Raw genomic sequence first — 22,892 nt, 5'->3', positions numbered from 1 at the left:
CTCCGGGTGGTCCTCAAGGGCAGCCCCATGTAGAGAGCGTTGCAGTAGTCTAAACGGGAGGTCACGAGCGCATGAGTGACTGTGCGTAGGGCATCTTGGTCCAGGTAGGGTCGCAACTGGCGCACCAGGCGAACCTGGGCAAAAGCCCCCCTGGTCACGGCTCCTATATGATCTTCAAAATTGAGCCACGAATCCAGGAGGACGCCCAAGTTGCGAGCCCTATCAACGGGGGGTAACACCTCACCCCCCGCGGGGATGCTGTGATGGTCGTAAAAGCGCGAGAAATGATTGCAATTCACTTTTTTCAGTCTGGTTGTAACTTTGAATGGTTACTAAACCAACGCTTGTAAATCAAGGACTACTTGTATTGTTTTAAATGCTGCCCTGGTGACCAATTACAGACATCACCGCCCCTTTGTGTGATGTCTCCACAAAACCTGAAATTCAGTTCCTCTGCACAAACCCTCTGTCCGCACCCAGGCTTCCTTCTTCTCAAACAAGGGTGATGACACTGTTTGTCAACCTCCCGTGTGGTGTGGGGAGAAAAACAATTCTTTGTGCTCCATGTTTCTAAAAAGATGGACCTCCATCTTCCATTAAGATGGTCCTTCTTTTATTAAGCCACACAAAAGAAGCACAACTTTTGCCTCCCCCTTAGGGTAAGGAGAGAAAGCAGCATCAATACACAGGTAGTCCTCAACTTGTGACTATAATAGAGACCACAATTATGGTCATAGATTGTGGTCATTAAGCAGGTCATCGTGTGACCCTGTCCAGTCTTACAAACCTTTTTCTGGGCAGCCGTTTAAATGAAGTGTGGATGCTAAGCAATCCCCTTGTGCACTGTGGGCATTTTTTTCCACTAGAAACTGGAATTAAACATCAATTTGTGGCAAAAAATGGCATTAATTAGGCCCACGTGTCTACAGGATGCTGCAAAAAGCCTTAAATTTGGTCCGTTGCCGAGCATCCAAAATATGGTCATGTGACTATATAGGGTGGGTGAAGTGGCTGTCAGAACTCCAGATCTTAAGTACCGTATTTATCGGCGTATAACACGCACCGGCGTATAACACGCACCTCATTTTTAAAAAGGAAATTTCAGGAAAAAAACTTAAATTTCAAATAAATAACTATGGGTCATTAACATTATATCGGCGTATAACACGCACACATCATTTGCCCCCTATTTTCAGGAAGAAAAAGTGCGTGTTATACGCCGATAAATACGGTACCTTTTTTCAGGCCTGTCATAACTTTGAATGGCCACTAAGCAGGACTACCTGTTGCCCAGACCTTCTTTCTTCCTTCAGCTCAGCTCTTAATGTGACAGAGGATGGGAGCCATTTTGATTGGCCAATAAAGAAGACCAATCCACAGTAGATACTGTGGATTGTAACACTGAGATGGGAGTCATGTGCTCTTTAACTGCATTTCCTTCTGCTAAGGCAGGGGTCTTCAAACCTGGCCCTTTTATGACTTGTGGACTTCAACTCCCAAGGTTCCTCAGCCAGCATGCCTGGATGAGGAATTCTGGGAGTTGAAGTCCACAAGTCATAAAAGGGCCAAGTTTAAAGACTCTTGTGCTAAGGAGTCAAGAGAAATTCTTGTGTGGCTTCTGACCCACGGCCCCAAAATTACACTTTCTTTTTAAAACACATGATTCCAATATGTTAATTACGGATCAAACCATGGGACAGACAGTTCAGCCACATCCAATTTATTTTCCATGATAAAACCACAAGATCAACAGACAGATGGAATGCTAAGCCCCCCAAGATTTGTTTTTAGCACAAAACTGAACAAAGCTGCTGGTAGGCAACGACACATTTAAGTCTAGGTAATATATGCAGCCTTTATATATTTGTCAAAATCTGTCAGCATCTGGACTTCTGGCTAGCCATCGCGGCTGCTGGAAGGCGAGCTCCGTCTTCCACATTCAGTTTTGCTCCGCTGGGAGACCCTGGAAAGGGGCAAAAGTTGCCCTTACAGGGCGACGAGCAAGGAGGGGATCCCCGCTTGATCGTGGGAGGGCGGCAGCCCTTCCACTCGATCTGGGGCAGCCCTCCAAACCGGCGGAGGAAAGACCAGCCAGAGTAATATGGCCCATTACTATGCTGCAGACAGCCGAAGTCAAACTTACCACCGAGCACTTTGAAAGCAATGCGGATGAAACTGGGTGAGATCTGATCTTCTCTTTACCCTAAGTATTTTCTTGTTCCTGTAAAAACTGCCTGAAGTATCTTTCCCCCTGTGAGAGAGGGAGGGAATGGAATTTCTATCCCACCGTCTAAAAACAGTGGCGACTGACTACCCAGGGATAGTAAAGCATTAAAAGAACAACTTTAATCTAATTGGATTTACATGTTCCTGAAGCTTGGGGACCAAATATTTTCCTATTTTTATTGGAGACTTTTGTTTTTAATCTACAAAAAAAAAAGAAATAAAATTGGAAAAAGGATTATACAAAATTTTGGACTTAAAAAACCTTAAGTGGCGAAGTTTGGTATTACAACTTGCTGTTTCCTAACAGAGACTTGGCTGGAAGCCCAGACCTTAGATAACACTCTTTTGACCTTGGCACAACCTGTGAGAAACTCAGCTGTAAGCAGGGCTTTTTTTTCTCATAGAACGCTCAGAACGGAGTTCCGGCACCTTTTTTGGATGGAACCTTGTAGTGTAGGCAAGGCGGGTTGTATGACATGTGTGAGTTGCGGCACCTTTTTCTTTTACAAAAAAAGCACTGGCTGTAAGAGAACAGCTGGGCAGCATAACTGGCCTACTGGAACTGTGAATTTAAACCTTTACTGACTTTCAGAGTTGTATGTGGGGAATTGCCTTCCTATCTCGATGATGAAATACCTTGGGACTATAAAATCTTGCTTGACAAACGATTTCTACTATAAAGACTATTTATAAACATGTGAGAGAGATGAAGACCAGGAAAAGATCCTATCCATGTTGAAAGCAATACACGAAACCATTCTTTCAGCTTGTGATAAAATAAGACCTAACATAAAAGATCAAGTCGCCAGCTTCATACATTGGGTGTATTCATACATTGACTACAACCAAATTAACGACGCAGAAGATAGCAGAAGAAGTGGAACAATCAAATATTAAGACAGAGGACTCAATTGACCAACAAATACAGTTAATGGAAAATCCAGAAAAGCAAGTGACAACACTGAAAATGGAAAAGACTTTCTATATAAATCAGAAGAAATTTGAGAAAGAAGAACAACAGACTGAATGGAAGATAAACATATCAGGGCAATCATGCGGAATTCGAATAATAGGGAGACAACTTAATGAATATACATGGACTAGCTAGTCCTTCGAAAACAATGACAATTGGTCTCCTTTATTTCAAATAACATATATAATAATAGAGGGAGATCTATTTGACGATCTAAAAGCACTGATATGGAAGCCTAGTTGGCAAAGGAAGAAAGCCAGAATAAGGCTGAAGAATATTGGGGTTTTGATTTATTAGAGGGGATTTTATATTATTAATTAGAGGGAAAAGGGAAAAGTTGAGATAAGGGGAATTCTGGTCATTAGACTTAAAATATTTGGAAATTAGTTGAAAACAAGGATTTTATCTGCTTAATATTTAAAAATTAGACCTAAAAGAAAATAATAATTATTATGAATATGTTTATTTATTGATTAACCCAGGTAATATATACAATGGTTTTGATTTATTAAAGGGACATTGTATTATTAAGTAGATGATTTAATATGGTGGGAAATAGATAACTTTTAGGAAATAGAACAAGATTATATTCAAATAGATAAAATGTGCATTTTGGATGTTAGATTCTGTTATGAATTGAGATAAGGGAAATTTTGGTTACCTAAAGCCTGAAAATTATAAATATCAAAGGGTAAAGGTAAAGGTTACCCCGCACATGTGTGCTAGTCGTTTCCAACTCTAGGGGCCGGTGCTCATCTCCGTTTCAAAGCCGAAGAGCCAGCGCTTCTCCGAGGACGTCTCTGTGGTTATGTGGCCGGCATGACTAGACGCCAAAGGCGCACGGAACACTGTTACCTTCCCACTGTAGTGGTCCCTATTTTTCTAATTGCATTTTTATGTGCTTTCGAACTGGTAGGTTGGCAGAAGCTGGGACGAGTAACTGGCGCTCAGTTACACGGCACTCGGGATTCGACCCGCCAAACTGCCGACCTTCTGATCGACAAGCTCAGCGTCATAACCCACTGAGCCACCACATCCCTTATCAAAGGTTAAATTGGAATATTGATGGGAAATTAAAAATTGGGAAAAAATTAATAACAGGGTATGGATTGCTTATGAAAATTGAATGTAAAAATAATTAAGATACATATAAGCTAAAAATTCATTGATAAAATGTAATAATGATGATTTTACTGAGTTGATAATAAGAACTCTATTAGCTTCAATACGAGACAGTAAATATTAAGGGAAAAAGAGAGGAAATATTTGATGTTGTAACTTGAGATTTGTACTAAAGATTTTATCGAACTACTGATTAACCCAGCCACCAAGTTGCTTTTTAAATACTTAAATGTAAAATTGGAACATTAACAAAATATTATTAAAAAAAAATCTGTCAGCATCTGCCTTTAGCAAGCTTCCATACAGAGGTTTGTTTCAACAGGAGCTATTTTAGGTCCGCTGTGGCTTCATGGCTATATTTAGTGGTATTTATATGACTGTCTAAATGAAACACACAGTGTTTACATTTACGTTCATATTGTGACATATCATAAGATCAGCCTTCAGGCACCCACAGGCGTATTCAGTTTCCAACTCCCCAAATGCTGTGGCCCAAACAACCTTCTCTTTCAAGTATGGAAAATGAAAATGCAGCTCAGCAGAAAGCTGTGATATGTCTCCCCAACTTTCCCCAACAACTGGCTTCATACGTTCTTCACTCGGCTCTTGCCTTAGTCTACCCTACTGGAGCTGAAAAGGCTTTTGGTCACTTACCAAGCGGTGTCTTCCATAAATATCCCCTCTCGTTCCAACTGCATGAAGAGTTCTCCTCCTAAAATCAAAGCGTGAGAAAAGCAACAGTAAAATTTCGACTCCGTCACTAGGAAAGTTAGCCTGAGACTGATGCCACAAGAGAAGAGGGGCGCGGAGGGCTGCACGGCAGAAAGCCAGCTGCCCTACTTTCAAGTCCATGGGGCATTCTGGATAACTTGCCCCTTTTGTTTAGAACAGGGGTGTCAAACTCGCAATGTGATGTGATGTCTCGCGACCTTTTTTTCCCCCCGCATTGCCGGCAACGGGGTGGGCGCAGTTTCATCATGACGCATCCGGCCCACGGGCCGGCAGTTTTGACACCCCTGGTTTAGAGAATTGACCACACTCCGGTTGGATTCACAAACTGCCTTATAATTTATTTATTTATTTATTTACTTGCAAATTTATTGGCCGCTGTTCTTACTTCAGGGTAACTCTGGCTTACAATCATTAAAAGATAAAAACTGTACAAAAACAAAAAAGACATAAATAAGACACTTGTTGTTGCTGTTAGTTGCGAAGTTGTGTCCGACCCATCGCGACCCCATGGACAGCGTTCCTCCAGGCCTTCCTGTCCTCTACCATCTTCTGGAATCTATTTAAGCTCACGCCTACTGCTTCAGTGACTCCATCCAGCCACCTCGTTCTCTGTCGTCCCCTTCTTCTCTTGCCCTCAACCTTTCCCAGCATTAGGCTCTTCTCCAGTGAGTCCTTTCTTCTTCTCATTAGGTGGCCAAAGCATTTGAGTTTCAATAAGACACTAAACAAAGCCAAATATTGCAGCCTAATTAAAAGATGGCTAACTGGCAGAGCCAGGTCTTTAGGCTTTTACAGAAGGTCAGTATGGCTGGAGCTGAATCTCACTCTGGAGGACAAGATGTTCCAAAGGGTAGGTGCAATGGCAGAGTAGGTCCTTCTCCTGGATCCCGTCAGCCAGAATACTGAGGCCAACGGGGCCAGCGGAACGCCTCCTTCGCCAGCATGGGTGGGGCGGGCAATCAATCCCAGTGGGATGAGACAGTCCCTCAAGTAGCCTGGAGCCATGCCATGAATGGACATTGAGTCCACTGGACAGCTACGGACAGTAATTGTGGCTTTCCCAGAAATGCAACCTTCCTGATAAGAGACCATTTCTGAGAGGGGGGGAAGTTGTTAGGTGCGAAATGCCAGGTGCACACCTGAAGGTCCAATTAGATTGCTGTACTGCTAATTATGCCGATGCATAGGACTCTTCTCAACCAAGGGTTAGCACCTGCTTGGAAATAAGGGTCAACAGCATTCGGTGTGTGTGTGGGGGGGGAAGGTTGGACTTAGTCTGCTGGTGACTACGTAGGGATTCTAGGCTGATCCTTCTTTTGACTACTCCCCCAGGTTCTGCCACTCTTTCTCCTACAGCAGTTTGGGGGGGAAAAACTAATATAAAGATATGCTTTTTTAAAGAAACATTTGGGGGAAAAATTAGTACAATTCTGGACCACAGTGAATCATCCCCTTTTCCTTCCCCTGCCACGTATTAGATTTCCAAAAGATAGAGGTAGTCCTCGCCTTACCACCAGTCGGTTAGCAACTATTCAGTTATGCCAGTTACCCAGAGCTACTCATGGCCCAGATTTGAACTTCCGACGATCAGGTTCCTCCCAATGTCATAGGACTACGTTTTGGGTGCTCAGCAACCAGGCCATATTTACAGCTGTTTTGCACCATCCCGATTTTATGTTTCCCCCCCCAGAAATCTGTGTTTACTTCTGATTTTCAGCCAAAAACATCAATTGCTGACAACTGATTTGCTTAATGACCACCAGAAAAGAGGTCACAAAACTGAGCACGGTGACAACCGGCACAATTCAACAACTGTAATTCCGGGCTGAATTCTGGCTGTAAATGGAGGGCTGCTTCTATTTCTAAAAATATAGAAGAGTTTCATGAGGGAGCAATGAAACTGATCCCACGCTGTTGGTGAGCTCAAAAAATCCACATTTTGATTCTCAGCTCAGACTTACCACTGAGATACTCGAGGATGAGGTAGAGTTTTCCACCGGTCTGAAAGGCATAAATCAAGTCGACGATAAATGGATGCTTGACCTCCTCCAAGATATTCCGCTCGGCTTTGGTGTGAGCGGTGTCTTTTGCGTTCCTCACAATCATCGCCTAGACAAAACAAAACAATTGTAATATCTGTATTCTAAAAAAAAAATACGTAGAGGGAGTTGGTGGAATCTGAGGGTGGAGTTAAAAGAGGGACCAGCCTAGAATCCCTACGTAGCCACAAGCGGACTAAGTCCACCCGCCCTTGAATTCCACTGACTGTCTAACTCTAAGCCGTTAGTTGAGAAGATTCTTGTGCATAGGCTTTTAGCAACAAATAAATTAACAATTTAACTGGACCTTCACACGTGGACCTGATCTTTCCTGCCTGATAAAAACACAGTACAACTATATCAAGTCTGCTACGTTTGTGATCAAACTGGAGCCACTGAGCTACCGAAGCTCACAAAACATATTAGGCGCCATGGATCAATTTATCATCCCCAAAGCCAAACTGTATTTTCTTCCTTATCTGCCACCTTTCCTAATTTTGAGGAAGGTAAAAGCTACCCTTGTCTCAAAACCTGTAGACCCAGGTAAATCTAAATATAGTGCCATGGTTCCGATAAATGAGACAGTTCAAACAAATTTCAAGCATTCTTTATCTAATAAAACTTAATAATGAAAGGAAGCATCGGCACTCATGGAGGGATGCCAGAATCTGAACTCTCCTCACCTTGACACATCATATCCTGCAGAATCTCCCTCCCTTAATTACACGTCATGAATCACATTCACCAATTAGTTTTACATATGAAGTTTCACTTCCCTTTCTGTACGGGGCTATTCTTATCTTCTCCAAATAGCCATTTACATTTCCCTCCCTTCAAGATTCAAAGCGAAGCAGTTTAAAACAAAAGGCTGTCTCTTATATTGTCGGTGCAAAAACATGTCAGTGTTTGCAGCATTGACAGCCTGCTTGTGAAACAGCCAATCATGATTTTGAAGTGAGCTTTCGAAAGCTTCTTCGTGCAAGCCAGGGTTTGTTCAGTTTAGAGGTCAAATATGGTTTGCTGTGAACAACGAAGGGACTGGAGTGTATAAAGTTGCTGCACATTATATCAACTAAAGTTTCTGAACAGATTTCAAGAAGAGTGCCAAGTAGAATACGGGTGCAGTAGTCTGTTTGCAAGGTGATCAAGACATGAGCAGCTGTACCCAGAGTAGAAAAAGAATAAAGCGTGCTGCTGGTGAATTCTGGAAGTTAAAGTCCACACATCGTATAGTTGTTGATACAGACTCAGGACGGCCACAAAAAAGCAAGTTGTAAAGCAATCACTTATTTCTGATTTGGCTTCTGGAATAAAGCTTGAAATGTTCCTTCAATTACTACATTGTTTAGCCAGTCTGCAACAAATTGTAGTTCATCTTCCATTTAACTTCCCTCTCCTATAATTTAACTTGGATTCTTGATTTAAAGAGGGTATTGGACATTATAAACCTTAAATAGCCTCTTCAAATTATCTGACTTGGTTTTCACTACCTTCAGTTATCAAAGTCATCAAACGTAAAACCAACCAGTGGCTTGTAATCATGGTCTGATTCACATATGACATCAGAGCCTGTTTCTTGCAATTCAGTGAACTTCAAACAACCACACACTTGAACCAAACCTAATTTGTCCAGCTTTCTCTTCCTTATCTCATTCTTCCTCCTCCCTTTTTTCAAGAGAGGCTATAGATCACAGGAGAACGTAATCCAACCCATTGTTAAAATGTACATTCAGCTATAATACATTAATTTAGATTTCAACAGACTGGATGAGAATTCCAAACGAAAAGCATAGACTCTGCTGCTAGCTGCTCTACTATCTTACAAAGAGCCGTAACAGCAATGCTTGTTAAAAAATATCCGATTGCATAATTAGTGCACCAACTAAGCAAAAGTTCAAAAATTTTAAGTATGCAATAACAAGTGAAAAACTTTGCAAGCAAGTAAAAAGTGATTCTCCAATTACTCCTAATATCTGAAGTAACTAGACAGAAATACAGAGTTGGTTGTATAAAATTCTTTTATTTCAGTTATGATGACAGGTATCCTCAACTTATGACAATTTTAGAAATTTTCCGTTGCTAAGCCAGACACTTGCCCCATTTTATGACCTTTCTTGCCACAATTATTAGCTGAATCACCGCAGTTAAGTTAGTAACATGGTTTTCAAGTGAATCTGGCTTCCCCATTGACTGTAATTGTCAGAAGGTCGCAAAAGGGGATCACACCACCCCAGGACACTGCAACCGTCATAAATATGAATCAGTTGCCATGAATCTGGATTTTGATCATGTGACCACAGGCATGCTGCAACAGTGATAAATGTGAGAAAGGGACTTAAGTCAGTTTTTCAGTGCCGCTGTAACTCTGAATGGTCACTAAGCAAATGATGGCAAGTTGAAGAGTAACTGTATTTCTTAGTACATTTACATTCTCCTAGCAATGATTCTCTGGAGTCTCAGCAAGATCCTCTTGATGGAGCTTGAATTCAAGATCGGCACCAAGCAAAATTTTGTTCTACCTTCACCACACACACAAGTTGTCTATCTTTCTACAGCTGGGTGATCAAAGCCATCTCACCTTTTTCAGCACCTTCATGGCAAAAATTTTGCCAGTGTTTGCTCCTGTTACTTTGCGGACTTGGAAAACCTGCCAACACATTTGAAAGAGAAGCATTATCACTTTTTCCCCCCTTCCAAAATAATAATAATAATAATAATAAAAAGGTTCACAGTCACTACAAGAGCTGACTTTGTAATAATGCCGCTTTGGGGGGGGGGGCGCAAAAGCCCTAATAAGCAGGCATATACGTAGAATGAAGGCTATTGCTAAGCACATTGGTTTGTGCTTAAATTGTAAGCCGCCCTGAGTCTTCGGAGAAGGGCGAGATATAAATGGGATTAAAATAAAAATAAATAAATAAATAAGATCTGGTAATTTTAAATCAGCGAATAACAAGTGATCAGGCTTCACTACCCTGGAAGGAAACTAAAGCAAGCCACAGACAGCACAAGCCAGTTTTCCCATAAGCCAGGGCTTGCACCGTTCAGCAATTACAAGCTATCGCTCTGAAATAATAAAATACTGATACGGTCAATTTGTAAGTGGTCTTTTAATAACAAGGCTCAGGGCAACTTATGGCAAATACTGTTTGCAATAAAAGGAACCCACTTCTAACGTTTGAAAACACAATGAAAGCGACAGGGGGATTAGGACAAGCCTACGCAGATGCAATCAATCGAGCACATATTATGAAACCAACAGGCCAAAAGTCACTCTCCTAACCCTTGCACTGAGTTGTTTTTATCTTCTAAGTTACCCACCGAACCTTTGCCATAAAGCAGTGTATAAACAAGCCAAGAAAAAAAAAAACCAAAACAAAACAGAGGAGATTGCTACATGGTGCTGGGCCATAAACTACAGCTGATTTATAGAAAACCTATTGGCATAGCTCAGTCTGGCCGGCTGTGGAATTCTGGGTATTGAAATCCATGTGTTTGAGAGTTGCAAAAACAGTTAAGACAGGGAAACTTTCAGGCTGCATTTCGATATTGCTCAGGATTGAATTGTTTTGTTTTCCTGCTCACACGGGATATGCTTGACCCCTGTGCTACGGTCCCTGCCTGGCAAAATAAAGATCCCAGTCCTTATGCTCCGATTCAACAACTGCGACGGAAATACGAGACCATTTTGCTCAATGCAATCAGGTGGAAACGTTCCCTGGTTCCCTTCCCATTCCAGAAGAGGCCCAAGTTTGACGCTTTATTTATCAAACAAATTTATACGGGCCCCCCAACTCACGGGTGATTAGTATTTGAAACGTGAAATTTAGGAATAAAATTAATAAAGTAAGGATTCAGGAGGAGGAGATGTGCTGGGCCCACTGATATAAAAGACGGAAAGGAAAAGAGGAGCAATTCTCCACCTGGCCAGAAGGCTCCTTACCTTTCCGTAGCCCCCTTTGCCAAGAACACGGAGCAGCTCAAAGCACTCTGGGCGGATCTTCTCAGGACCCCGGTTTACGCTCGTTTCCGAAATCTCGAACTTCTCACAATGCTCCATGCCGCTAAACGAGAACCAACAATGTTCATTTTTTTAAAAAAAATCAGGCCAGCAAGGATCCAAAAGAGCTCTCTCTCTGCTGTAGCGCCAGCCCTTTGGAACAGAGGTCCCCAACCTTTTGGGTACCAGGGACCCAAAGGTTTTTTCCACGGACCGGAGGGTGGGTGGTTTTGTGTGCTGCCTGCATCCCACGGATGGGGGTTTGCTCGTTTGTGCGGGCCAGTTGCTGGCCATGCCGTGGCCCGATACCGGTCCACGGACTGGGGGGGTTGGGGATCCCTGCTTTGGAACATCCTGCCTCCTTGGGGTGAGGTTTGCCCCCACTCTCCTGCCCGTCCGCAAGGACCTGAAGATCAGTTAACCTGGACCCAATGGGGTAGTCCCACACTGGAGGTGGCTACTGGACTAACTAGCTGACTCCACCTTCCCTCCCCCCCCCGTGCTTCCTGTTCCCCCTCCACCCAACTTTTTAATTTTAATTTTGTACTTCTTTGTGGAGATGCTCAGTCATCCAGGTCATGGTTGTCCCAAAGGTGCTTTTTTCAAATGACAACTGGACTTGTGTTTTTTCACTGAAGACGTTTCGCTTCTCAGCCAAACAGAATGTGGACAACAATCTACATTTTGAAAGAGGGGTCAAAGATGGCATCTACATTAAGACTGAACAGCCCTCGCTCAACAGAGGGGGAGGGATATGGCACCAGCTCTCTCAACACAGTCCTTTTAGCGGTTCCAAGTTGCCACATCCATTTGCATTATTCAGGTGGCCCTGAGGGCACAGATCAACCTCCAGGTGGCCTCTCTGAAAGAGTGCAAAGAATATTAATCCTTCCATCCTCCACCATTCAGGCAGAACTGAAGAAGCTCCTCGGATGAAAAGTAGAATGTCCTCAAGGAAAAAAAACAAAGTCCAATAGCCTTTTGAAAAAGCACCCTCGGGATATTATTGTACTTCCACTGTTTATCTGCACTGTTTTATTCCTTTGTTATTGTTGACATTTTTAAAATCACTTTTCTCCCCCCACATTTTATGATTGTAAGCCGCCCAGAGTAGCTCCATGGCAAGATGGGCAACAAATCAATTTAACAAGAAATGAATTTCTTTTTTTAGACCTTTTGACATGACCACGGTTTAGCAAGGGAAACATTTTCATCCTCTCTAGTGAAACAACTTTTGAAAAGAAATTCCTTCTCCTTGCAGATAAGTTAAAGGTGATTAAAACCGATTCAGGCCTGGGTTTCGTCAATCCCAATCGCTGCATCTGAACCCCAGGATGAAAATGAAGCCGTCTCCAAGAGAGAAGGTTTGCTCTGTTATCACTTCCTCCTTAAATTGAGGATGTTTCTGACTGTTGCCAACTGTGTCCCCATCCCTGACTTTACGTTTTAGGACTTACAGCTCATATGGACTCACTCCTCCATGATCCATACTTTCGCTTAAGTGACCCTGAAACAAAACGGTGAGAGAAAGGTAACGACATCATTGTAAACAAGAATTCTTTGGAAAGTGCAGTAAAATTCGTTTATACATTAACTCAGGTTTTAAAGGCTGAGAGCACCACACCCCTGCAGACTGATTTTACATAATAAGCCCTGTCAGCAAAAAAGATACAGCCATCACACTGGAGGGAAGCGCCAAAGCTTGTGTACTGAGTGCACAGATTCAGCGGTTTAAAAGCAACTGTCCTGTTACTCAGCTATGTGCAAATCCTACAAACAGCTGGAAAAGGAGTTTAAGAAAAAAATAATATTACCAACACACTGGAGTAAATATAAATAAAAGACTGCAAGAAGGCCATCCACTATCGTAAAATGTTTAATTTTAGGCTTCTGCAATTCACCCATGTAGTGAAATTCTCATAACAGTTTCTCTTCGAAACAGCCCTTCCTGTATCATACGGATGGTGATAACTGTGCAGAAATACGGTTCTCCTTGACTTGTAACCAGCTGTTTAGTGACCAAAGCTACAATGGCCCTGAAAAAAATAACTCATAACCAGTAACTTGGGACTGTCACAGCATCAACGTAGTCAGGTGATCGAAATTTGAGGGTTTGGCAACCGTCATCTATTGATGATCATTGAAGCATTGCACGTGATCACTATTTGTGGCAACATCAACGGGGAAAGAAAGCCAGATTCGCTTAACCACACGGTTAACAACTGCAGTGATTTGCTGAAAAACCTTGCAAAAAAAAAAAAAAGGTCGCAACTCATTTAACTCCCTTACTTAGCCATGGAAATTCTAGTCGCTATTGTGGTCATAAGTTGAGGACCCCCTACGTAAAGAGGAAGCCACTGAAAATCTAATGGAGGTGTTCTAAAAAATAAAAAATAAACATATTGTTTAAGTCTAAATTCACAGCTAACTATAAAGGTAAAGGTTCCCCCGCACATGCGTGCTAGTCGTTTCCGACTCTAGGGGCCGGTGCTCATCTCCATTTCAAAGCCGAAGAGCCAGCGCTTGTCCGAGGACGTCTCCGTGGTCATGTGGCCGGCATGCCTAGACGCCAAAGGCGCACGGAACGCTGTTACCTTCCCACCGGAGTGGTCCCTATTTTTCTACTTGCGTTTTTACGTGCTTTCGAACTGCTAGGTTGGCAGAAGCTGGGACGAGTAACAGGTGCTCACTCTGTTATGCGGCACTCGGGATTCGACCCGCCAAATTGCCGACCTTCTGATTGACAAGCTCAGCATCCTAACTCACTGAGCCACCGCGTCCCTCAGCTAACTATGCTGACAATTAAATTTGGGAGTAGATAAAATGGAACACAAGACTGAAAACGAAAGAGGAACGTGAGCTCTTGTGGGTGGATCGTAACACCTATGTGGATAAGAGATGAGGACACCCTCCAAATTTATAAAAAGGAAAAAAGCCCCAGCACAAACTCTCTTCAGGAATTTGGGGAAGTTTTTTTATCTGCTTTGTTTTAAATATTATTCATCTTCTTGCTTTGTAGAAATTAATAACATCTACAGCTACCGGTATGTACAGTTTTCACAAACTACAGACAGAATAGATCAGGCATGTCAAACCTGCGACGTCACGTGATGTCATGCGACGTATCATGAATTTGTCCCCATTGCCGGCAATGGGGAGGGCGCGGTTTCATCGTGATGCATCCGGCCCACGGGCCGGCAGTTTGACATGCCTGGAATAGATGGGTCAACTTTTTTTTTTTGCTTTGTTTCCACAAGAGTAGCTGTGCAAATCCGTTGTTAAGAAAAGCAACAAAAAATATTGTGGAATAAAGACTATCACGTGTACAGGTAGTCCTCAACTGAGGGCCACAATTGAATCCCAAATTTTTGTTGTTAAGTGAGTCACTGCAGCGGTTAAGATAGTAGCATGGTTGTTAAGTGAATCTGGCTTCCCCATTAACTTTGTTTGTCAGAAGGTCGCAAAAGAGGATCGCACGACCCTGGGACACTGCAAGCGTCATAAATATGAGATAGTTGCCAAGCATCTGAACTTTAGATCATGTGCCCGTGGAGAAGATGCAATGGTCATAAGTGTGAAAAATCACAATAAGTCACTTTTTTCAGTGCTGTTGTAACTTTGAACAGACACTACAAGTAGTCCTTGACTTACAAACATTTGTTTAGTGACTCTTCCAAGTTACAACGGCGCTGAAAAAAGTTACTTAAGTCTTTACACTTATGACTATGGCAGCAGTGATTGCCATTTGCCAGTTTTCAACAAGACAATAAGGACAGCTGGATTCGCTTAACGACCACACAATTCACTTAACTGCAGTGATTCATTTAACTACAGTGGCAAAAAGGTTGTAAAATCAGGGCGACTCACTTAACAACCACCTTGCTTAGCAATGGAAATTCTAGTCGCAACTGTGGTCATAAGCCAAGGACTACCTGTATAAAAGAAAATTTGAATTGAATTGAATTTATTATTGAATTTATTAAATTTATATGCCGCCCTTCTCCCTAAGGACTCAGGGCGGCTCACAACAATAAAAAGTTAAAAACATAGAATACAAAATTTAAAAAAGAATTAAACAATGAAGTAAATACATAACAATAGATCTAATAAAACCAAATTTAAAACTACAGTCAGTCCAGGCCCGATTGTTAGAACATCCATGTCTTCAGGTCACGGCGGAAGGACCGAAGGACAAGGGCAATCCGCAGCTCCGGAGGCAACTCATTCCAGAGGGTCGGTGCGCCCACAGAGAAGGCTCACCCCCTGGGGGTCGCCAGCCGGCACTGCTTAGCAGACGGAACCCTGAGGAGGCCGACTCTGTGGGAGCGAACCGGGCGATGGGAGGTTGACAATGGCAGCAGGTGGTCTCGCAAGTACCCCGGGCCTAAGCCATGTAGGGCTTTAAAGGTAATTACCAGCACCTTGAATTGCACCTGCAGGGCAAACAGAAGCCAATGCAGCTCACGCAGGAGTTGTTAAACATGGGAGTATCAAGAAACTCCCATAAGCACCCGTGCGGCCGCATTCTGCACCAGCTGAAGCCTCCGGGTGCACTTCAAGGGCAGCCCCATGTAGAGAGCATTGCAGTAATCCAGGCAAGAAGTGACAAGGGCATGGGTGACCGTGCATACGGCACCTCGGTCCAAAAAGGGGAGCAACTGACGCACTAGGCGAACCTGTGCGAAGGCCCCCCTGGTCACTGCAGTTAGATGATTCTCCAAGTCACGGGTCGGCAACCCGCGGCTCTGGAGCCGCATGCGGCTCTTTGAGCCGTCTCCTGCGGCTCCCAGTCGCCCAGTGCGTGCGCACCTCTTCGAACGGGCAGTGGTGCGCGCGCACCTCTCCAAATGGAGAGTGGCACCGCCCGTTCCGAGAGGTGCACGCGGACCTTTCCGAAGGGCAGAGGTGCACGCGCACATCTCCCAAGCCGCCGCTGTCCCATTTGCACAGCTGCCGCGTTCGTCCATGTTTGACGAACGCGGCAGGTCTCCGAAAGGGACGGCGGCGGCTTGGGAGAGGTGCGCGCGCACCTCTCCCAAACCGCCGCCGTCCCGTTTGCACAGCTGCCGCGTTCATCCATGTTTGATGAACGCGGTAGGTCTCCGAACGGGACAGCGCGCACGTCTCCAAAGGGGAGACCCGTCGCCGTGCAGGTGCCTCCCATTTTGCGCATGCGCAAAATGTTTTTTGCGCATGCGCGTAAATGGATGCACGTGCGCGCACTTTTTGTGGCTCCCACTTTTTTGTTTGTGTGATGGAACCGGTTCTGAGTGGCTCTTTTCCTTTTTCCGGTTGCCGACCCCTGCTCCAAGTTAAGCCGTGAATCCAGGACACCCAAGTTGTGGGCCCTTTCTGAGGGGGGCAATACCTCCCCCCATGAAAAGAGATGGAACATGTTGGACAATACGAGATGCTGGTATCCACAGCCACTCAGTCTTGGAGGGGTTCAGCCTGAGCCTGTTCTTTCCCATCCAGACCTGCACCGGGACCTCACGTCAAGGGCATCACTGGGTTGGCTCGTGGTGGAGATGAACAACTGGGTAACATCCGCATATTGGTGATACCTCACCCCAAAGCCATGGATGTTCTCACCCAGCGGCTTCATATAGATGTTAAACAGGAGGGGGGAAAAGAACCGACCCCTGAGGTACCCCATAAGTGAGGGGCCTCGGGGTAATCTCTGCCCCCCCGCCAATACAAACTGCGAACGGCCCGAGAGGTAGGAGGAGAACCACTGTAGAACAGTGCCTCCCACTCCTAACCCCCCCCCCGAGCCGTCACAGCAGGATACCATGGTCGATGGTATCAAAAGCCGCTGAGAGGTCAAGTAGGACCAGGACAGAGGAACAACCCCTGTCCGGGGCCCGCCAGAGATCATCTACCAGTGTGACCAATGTCGTTTCCGTGCTGTAACCGGGTCTGAAACCAGACTGGTGCGGGTCCAGATAGTCCGCTTCATCCAGGAATTGCGGAAGCTGACGCGCCACAACACTCTCGACAACCTTCGCTACAAAGCGAAGGTTGGAGACAGGACGATAGTTATTCAAGGAGGCCGGGTCCAGGGCAGGCTTCGCCTGTTTTAAGGCGGAGGGGAAGACACCCTCCATCAATGAAGCATTGACAACTGCCTAGAGCCAGCCCCGTCACCTCCCCGGCGGCCGAAACCAGCCAGGAGGGACATGGGTCCAATAGACAAGTTGTAGCACTCAGTCTACGCATAATCCTGTCCACATCATCCAAAGACACAGGGTCAAACTCACCCCAAATGGTATAACCAAGACGTGTCCTCTCCACTCCGCCGGATTCCACCCAGTCGGAGTCCAAACCAGTCCGGATCTGAGCAATTTTGTCCTGCAGATATTGTACAAATTCCTCAGCCCTATCCTGCAAGGAGTTATCCCTCAGTCGCTGATTAAGCAGTGAGCGGGTCACTCTAAACAGGGCGGCTGGGCGGTTATCTGCGGAGACAATGAGAGCGGAAAAGTAAACACGCTTTGCCGCTTCCACCGCCACTAGGTAAGACTTAAGATAAGTTCTTAGCTGTGTTCGGTCAGATTCAGATCTGCTGGACCTCCAACAGCTCTCTAGGCGTCTTTTCTGGCGCTTCATCTCTCGGAGACTCTCGGTGAACCAGGGGGCCACCCGGGATCTGTGCCGGGTCAGAGGCCGCAAAGGCACAACTCGATCCAAGGCCCCAGCAGCCGCCCTCTCCCAGGCTTCTACTAGGGCCTCGGCAGAGTCGTGGGCAAGGGAAGCAGGAAATGTCCCAAGCTCCGTCTGGAACCTCTCAGGGTCCATCAGGCGCCTGGGGCGGAACCACCTGGTTGGTTCCGCCTCCCAGCGGCGGGGGGTGGCATGAATTTGTTTAATTAATCAACTGATCAACACAAGTAAACAGCTATATGTGGTAGTTTTGGCCCATAAGGAATTTGCTGTTTTTGATAAAATGGATTAACGCAGCTACCATTCTGCAAACAGTCCAAAAAAGGTGATCATCCTTTCTACAATCTGTGAAAACCACACACACCATGGAGAAGATACCTACAGGGCTGAATTCATAATCCACCACAGCCTACATTCAGCAAATAATACAAGCATCATGAAAGATCACATTAGGTAACTTTTTCATTACAGATACGGACACCAGAAAGGGATGTATGCAATACTTTCCCCAATCACCTTCTTAGATTTCATTCAATATAAGAAAAATTTCACTTTGGTTCATTCTACTGTGTGACTACTAGCACCACAACATTCCAATACATTCCAGTAATTAAAACTAGTAGCAGGAATGCAAAAATCCAGTAATTCCTAAAAATAAATAAAAACCACAGAACTGAGAATCCACATGTTTTTTTTAAAAAGAGGCAGAATGCAGGGAGAATGTGGAGCCTCTGAAGTTCAGCACAAATATTTGTGTTCCTGGTTTGTATTTACATCTAGTTGACTCTTTGTTTACACATTGACTCAAGGTAGCAACTACAATGCCTACATCAATCCTGGGTAACTAAATAATAAATTGTTTACATCTATGAGATCAAGAGTTAAAAGATTATACAATCCTGATATGAGCTAAAGATTACGACGGGCATAAAATTGAATTTTTTTCACTCTGCTGGAGAGAAGTTGCCTGCAGATGGGCTCCAGCACAAATCTGAAAGCTCAGAAAGACTAAAACTTTGGTCTTGGTAACTGACCCTGATCGGATCCTGCAACATTGTTCTGGGACATGTAGATTTTGCCTTCATTCGTGAAAAATTTTCAAGTGTAAGTTAATTCAGCTACAGCGCACAGAAAAGCCAATTCTACAATTGCTTCTGCATGCTACTGGTAATGAGCATAAAGCAACCTTTGCAATTAGGCCAGAATGATCATGAGCCACCTCTTAAAAGTGTGTATGTTTTAGAGGCCTTGAATAACATGTTGAATCTGTAATGCCAAAGTCAGCAACCTTCAACTTGCAGACATCCCCCTCAAATTTCTACACGCACAGCGTACCAATGAAATTTTCAACAAACTGCAAAATCTCTGAGGCAGAGTTTCCCACAGTGTTTCCAAAGAAAAGGGCAGGTAAGCAGTCTGGATATCAATAACACAACATTCAAAGTACCCTCCCTGCAAACCACAAATAACCCATTTGCATGACAATAACGTGCAATGGCCCTAAAACTGCAGTCTGACCTAAGAGAAAATGTTATTTTGAAAAAAAACAATGCAGCTCTCCAAAAGTTGCCTGTCATGCTGTGGTAGCACAATTAAGTAAGTACCGTAATTGCTAATCTTGGTCCCTTTATAGATAGGGCTCTAATCCCAAACCCTTAAACAGGCAACCAGATCAGAAATCTAAATACATGTAAATAAAGATTTGTCTGAATAGATAATTAGCACAAAAATGCAGATACCTAGTTTCCTTTCTACAATCTCTTAAAACCAGGCTTCTAATGATCCTATTTCAAGCAAACAGGCTATAGAATAGAATAGAATATAGAATACCGGTATGTGGAATATTCTGGACTGGAATATAGAATATAGAACAGAATAGAATAGAATAACAGAGTTGGAAGGGTCCTTGGAGGTCTTCTAGTCCAACCCTCTGCTTAGGCAGTCCTTGATTTACACCATTCGTTTAATGACTGTTCAAAGTTACAATGGCACTGAAAAAGTGACTTATGACTGTTTTTCACACTTATGACCACTGCAGCATTCCGATGGTCATGTGATCAAACCTGGGTACTTGGCAACTGGCATGTACAGGTAGACTTCAGTTCATTACAACAGTTCATTTAGTGACTATTCAAAGTTACATCACTGAAAGAAGTGACTTATGACTGTTTTTCACATTATTGCAGCATCCCCATAGTCATGTTTATCAAAATTCAGACGCTTGGCAACTGACTCATATTTATGACGGTTATAGTGTCCAGGACTCATGTGATCACCTTTTGCAATCTCCTGACAAGTCAATGGTGAAATCAGTTTCACTTCATTTACTAATTACTAATTTACCGACTGCAGTGATTCACTTAACTGTGGCAAGAAAAGTCGTAAAATGGGGCAAAACACACTTAACAAATGTTTCACTTAGCAACAGAAATTCTGGGCTCAACTGTGGTCGTACGTTGAAGACTACCTGTATTTATGAGAGTTTAAGTGTCCCGGAGTCATGTGATCACCTTTTGTGACCTTCTGACAGTGAGAACAATTATCCAGTGGAACAACCTGCCTCCAGAAGTTGTGATTGCTCCAACACTGGAAGTTTTTTAAGAAGAGACTGAACAGCCATTTGTCTGAAATGGTATAGGGTTTCCTGCCTGAGCAGGGGGTTGGACTAGGTGACCTCCAAGATCCCTTCCAACATCATCATTATATTTTTAATAATAATAACATAATAATATATTCTTTCAAGCAAAGTCAATGGAGGGGAGCAGACAGATTCACTTAACAACCATGTTATAAACTTAACAACTGCAGTGGTTCACTTAACAATTGGGGCAAGAAGGGTGGTAAAATGAGGCAAAACTCACTTAACTGTCTTGCTTAGCAATGGAAAATTTGGGCTCAATTGTGGTCATAAGTTGAGGATTACCTTTCTAAGGGGATAATGTACCACTTGCCTGCATTATTCTAAAAAGACGAAGATAAATTTTCACATGTCTCATAATACCCTTCAATCTCCCTTTCCATTCCTATCCTCTTCAAATGTACCCCCATATGTTATTGTAGCTATCTGTGCCTCTCCAACATCTCTGTTAATAGTCCTGTTTCTATCCAGTGACATGTCACAGAACAAGTTCAGACCAGAGAAGGCCAATTCGAGTCATGAAGGGCAACATCTTTTTCCATCACAAGCCACAAGGCCCAGTTGTGTTTTCTATTCAGAAATAAGGTCTGCGATGTTCAACGGGATTACTGAAGCTGCCCCCTCTAAGGTGAATCCCTAAAGCCAGCAGTCTGTTTGCACAAGTGCCTCCACCTATGAGTAATACGCTGCAGAAGGAGTAGTTGACCATACCCACGGTGGAGCAATGTTACTAAAGCAGCTTGAATAAGTCACCAATGGTTCACTTATTACAGCAGTATTGTTGTGGGGAACTGCATTCCAAGGGGAGGTCCTACATTAGGACTTGTAGAGGAAAACAACAGGACTTCACCTACTCAAGAGTAAGCCCAACTGAAAACGAAGAAAAGTTGCATGAGCTTGCACTGCGCCAAATTTACTGCAGCACCAGTTTTCATGGACAAGAGGCCATTTCATCCTAGTGCAGTAGACAGAGGTCAAAACTCCTGGCAATGATCAACTGGCACACTGGGCTCCCAAGACCATTGGCAATTAATCTGCCAAGTTGACACTTGTCACCTTGTTTGCTTTGATTTAAAAAGCCTGGGCCCTTTTATAACGCCACGGTTTGGGGCGTCTCCAAAGAGGGACCGGACAAATTAAAGAAGGAAAAAGTCCACCAGAACTACAGGTAGTCTTCAACTTATGACCATAATTGAGCACATTTCTGTTAAGTGAGTTTTGCCCCATTTTACCACCTTTCTTGTCACAGTTGTTAAGTGAACGACTGCAGCTGGTAAGTTAGCAACCGGGTTGTTAAGTGAATCTGGTTTCCCCACTGACTGTGCTTGTCAGGAGGTCACAAACAGTCATCACATGACCTTGGGACACAACAAGAGTCATAAATATGAACCAGTTGCCAAGCATCTGAATTTTGACTACGTGACTTTTGAGGATGCTGCAAAGGTTGTAACTGTGAAAAACCTTCGTAAGTCACTTTTTCCCAGTGCTGTTGTAACTTTGAACAGTCACTGAACGAACTGTTGTAAGTCGAGGACTACCTGTATGTGGAGGACCTCAAATGCAAAGGAGGTGGGCAAAAAGCAGGAGATGCCTTCGGGGACCCCGCTGGGCTCTTCCTTCCAGCATCCCACGATCAACTTTTACATTATACAATTAAGCTTTTCTTGTAATTAACCGGGCTCTTTGTGTTCATTTAAAAAAAATCCCCTTTCAATCAGACAAGTTAAGGCCCATTCAGTATTTCTTTCATTTGCAGCCTTGCATTGCAATCAAGGCAGGGCACAGCAGGCATTCCTGGCTCCCATAACCACCCCCCCTGCGAGGTAGGCCGGATGAAGAGGAAACCGACCAAACATCCTTCCTTCAGGATGGATTTGAACCCGGGTCTCCCCGCTGCCAGACCGACGCCTTCCTCACGAGACCCCGATTTTAATCCGAGAGGCTTCTCAAGGCCTCCCGGGAACAAGATTTCCTGGTGGTCTCCTGTCCCCCCCCCATCCCGTTTGGTTCTCCGAGGCCAGTCCGGGGCTGCCCCGGAGCTGGGCCTTCCTAACCTCCCTCAGCGGTCCTCCTCGTCCTCTCCTCCAAGGGCCAGAAGCGCCGCGAGGAGCCTCCCCGTTCGCGGCGGTAAAAGGAGCCGCGGGAGCCGCGGAGCCTCAGCCGGCCGAAGGCGAGCCGTGGGAGAGCCCAGCCCCGGCCCTCGCTTCGCTCCCCTGAGGCCCGGCCTTCCCTGGCCGCCCTCGGCCTGGCCACGCCGCGCTCACCCCTTCCTCCAGCTCCTCGTCCGAGGCCGCCTCCTCGGGCTGGTCGAGGTCGATGTCAAAGACGCCCGCCATGACAACGCGTGCGGGACTGCCGCCTTCGCTGTCAAGAGCCGGGAGGAGCGTCCGGATGAAGAGTGAGGGCGCCTCATGGGCCCGCGGCAACCACCCAGAGCGCCGCCATGACGGCCGCCATCGCCCGGGCTAGCCAGGCCCTGCCTCCTCAGCTCGCCGGCGC

The 22,892-nt window shown here is 44.6% G+C and overlaps 1 protein-coding gene across 2 annotated transcripts in view; it reads right to left on the bottom strand.

The window, feature by feature from the left end:
- RPS6KB1 (ribosomal protein S6 kinase B1) overlaps positions 1-22,853 on the bottom strand; it is a 40,850-nt gene extending 17,997 nt beyond the window's left edge. For both annotated transcript variants that reach the window (XM_083350858.1, XM_083350859.1), the window contains exons 1-6: positions 22,658-22,853; positions 12,550-12,599; positions 11,036-11,156; positions 9,671-9,739; positions 7,015-7,162; positions 4,976-5,033 (exon numbers count right to left, since the gene is read on the bottom strand). In XM_083350858.1, coding sequence (XP_083206984.1) covers positions 4,976-5,033; positions 7,015-7,162; positions 9,671-9,739; positions 11,036-11,156; positions 12,550-12,599; positions 22,658-22,729 — 518 coding nt within the window. In that variant the 5' untranslated portion in view covers positions 22,730-22,853. The remainder of the gene's footprint in view (positions 1-4,975; positions 5,034-7,014; positions 7,163-9,670; positions 9,740-11,035; positions 11,157-12,549; positions 12,600-22,657) is intronic.
- Between the last annotated feature and the right edge of the window lie 39 nt (positions 22,854-22,892).

Source organism: Vipera ursinii (assembly GCF_947247035.1).
Source record: "Vipera ursinii genome assembly, chromosome: 1".
NCBI classification, from domain to species: Eukaryota; Metazoa; Chordata; class Lepidosauria; order Squamata; family Viperidae; genus Vipera; species Vipera ursinii.
Note: the sequence above shows the minus strand (reverse complement) of the source record. Positions and strands in the feature narration are given on the sequence as shown.